Genomic DNA, 1,690 nt, shown 5'->3' on the forward strand with positions numbered 1-1,690 from the left:
AAAAAAAAAGCTGGATTTCTCTCTGTTTGTTTCTCCTGAACGTTTTAGAGAAAACAACTCTGTGGAAATGTCCTTTCTGTAGTGATATAGAAAGTGTTGTCACAACCTGAACCACTTCACCTCTAATGTGAAAAACACAAACTCATTCATTCAACTTAAAGGCAACAGCTGTAGCGAGGCGTACCTAATAAACTGGCCACTCAAAGTAAACAATGACTGAGTGATTTTAATCAGGATTTGAACCTTTCATGAAATAAGTTCAGGTAATAAAGAGTGAACGAGACGTGGCTGCAGTCAAACAGCTGTTGGACTAATGATAGTGATTAACCGGAGCAGGAATATGTTTCCACTGACCGAGATCCTTCATTAGACTAATGACCGTCCCTGTAAACACGATCACGGCCCAGCCCTTCACCACGAGGCCCCCGAGGGCCACGAGGCCCCCGAGGGCCCGAGGGCCCGAGGCCCCCACTCCACAGATGCCTCTCTGAATAAAGTCCGATTTATTGGTCCAGACTGTGGCGCAGATTATTGTGGGTTTCCTGTTAACAAGGCTCCGGCTGCTGGAACAGGTGAGACGCAGCCGGAGGGAGAGACCAGGTTCAGCTTCAGAGACTAACAGAGACCATCAGAGACCATCAGAGACCAACAGAGACCATCAGAGACCAACAGAGACCATCAGAGACTAACAGAGACTAACAGAGACCATCAGAGACCATCAGAGACCAACAGAGACCATCAGAGACCATCAGAGACCATCAGAGACTAACAGAGACCATCAGAGACCATCAGAGACCATCAGAGACTAACAGAGACCATCAGAGACATCAGAGACCAACAGAGACATCAGAGACCATCAGAGACTAACAGAGACCCTCAGAGACCATCAGAGACCATCAGAGACCATCAGAGACCATCAGAGACCATCAGAGACTAACAGAGACCCTCAGAGACCATCAGAGACCATCAGAGACCATCAGAGACCATCAGAGACCAAAAAACGTTCAAACTGATGAGGCTCAGCTGTAAAGCAGCAGCTTGAACAGAAGTTTTTCTTCTGTCCTGTCACTGACCTCAGAGCTGTGTCTCTCCCCTCCAGGTGTCTTTCCATGTGGAGTTTGAGTTCAGCCGCTCCGTCTTCCTGGATCACATCCGGGTCTTCATGGACACCACCAGGTGAGGTTGATGCCACGCTTGTTTTCTAGTAAACAGAGTTTGTGTTTCTCTCTTGTGTGTCCTCGAGATCTCATGAACTTGTTTGTAAAAATGTCGCTCCACGGTGCCACTAGTGGTCAGATGTAGTGTAGCGTAAATGTGGTGTTCCCCCAGGGTCCATTCTGGGACCACTATCATTTTCAATGAAGATGCTGCTTCTTAGTCAGGTCTTACAGAACCATGATGTTCTACAGTATGTTCCACTTAGGTCCAACACAGTTTAGCTAATCTACCTCCCTGCCTCACTGATATTAAATTACTAAATGCTGGATGTCCTAAAATTTAATTATGACAATTCAAAAATTCTGTCAGAATAGAATTTTTAATGCTAACGTTAACTCACTGCTCATAATTTTGGTGTAATTTTTATTTTTTTTCAAACCAAGAAAATTTTGAAAATGAGGTCTGCCTTAAATTTACCTTACCTTTAAATCTGGTCTGTTCGAGGGTTGAGACAGGGTCAGAGGTATGTGAA

The 1,690-nt window shown here is 45.1% G+C and overlaps 1 protein-coding gene across 1 annotated transcript in view; it reads left to right on the top strand.

Annotated features, from left to right (window-relative positions):
• The window catches only part of LOC111655057 (integrin alpha-11-like), a 35,108-nt gene that overhangs the window by 29,806 nt on the left and 3,612 nt on the right, over window positions 1-1,690 (top strand). Inside the window, 1 exon segment of the mRNA XM_087174011.1 lies at window positions 1,100-1,176. Coding sequence (XP_087030137.1) covers window positions 1,100-1,176 — 77 coding nt within the window.

Source organism: Seriola lalandi, unplaced genomic scaffold, assembly GCF_002814215.2.
Source record: "Seriola lalandi dorsalis isolate HSWRI2012SDOR001 ecotype SW California unplaced genomic scaffold, Sedor1 jcf7180002054300, whole genome shotgun sequence".
NCBI classification, from domain to species: Eukaryota; Metazoa; Chordata; class Actinopteri; order Carangiformes; family Carangidae; genus Seriola; species Seriola lalandi.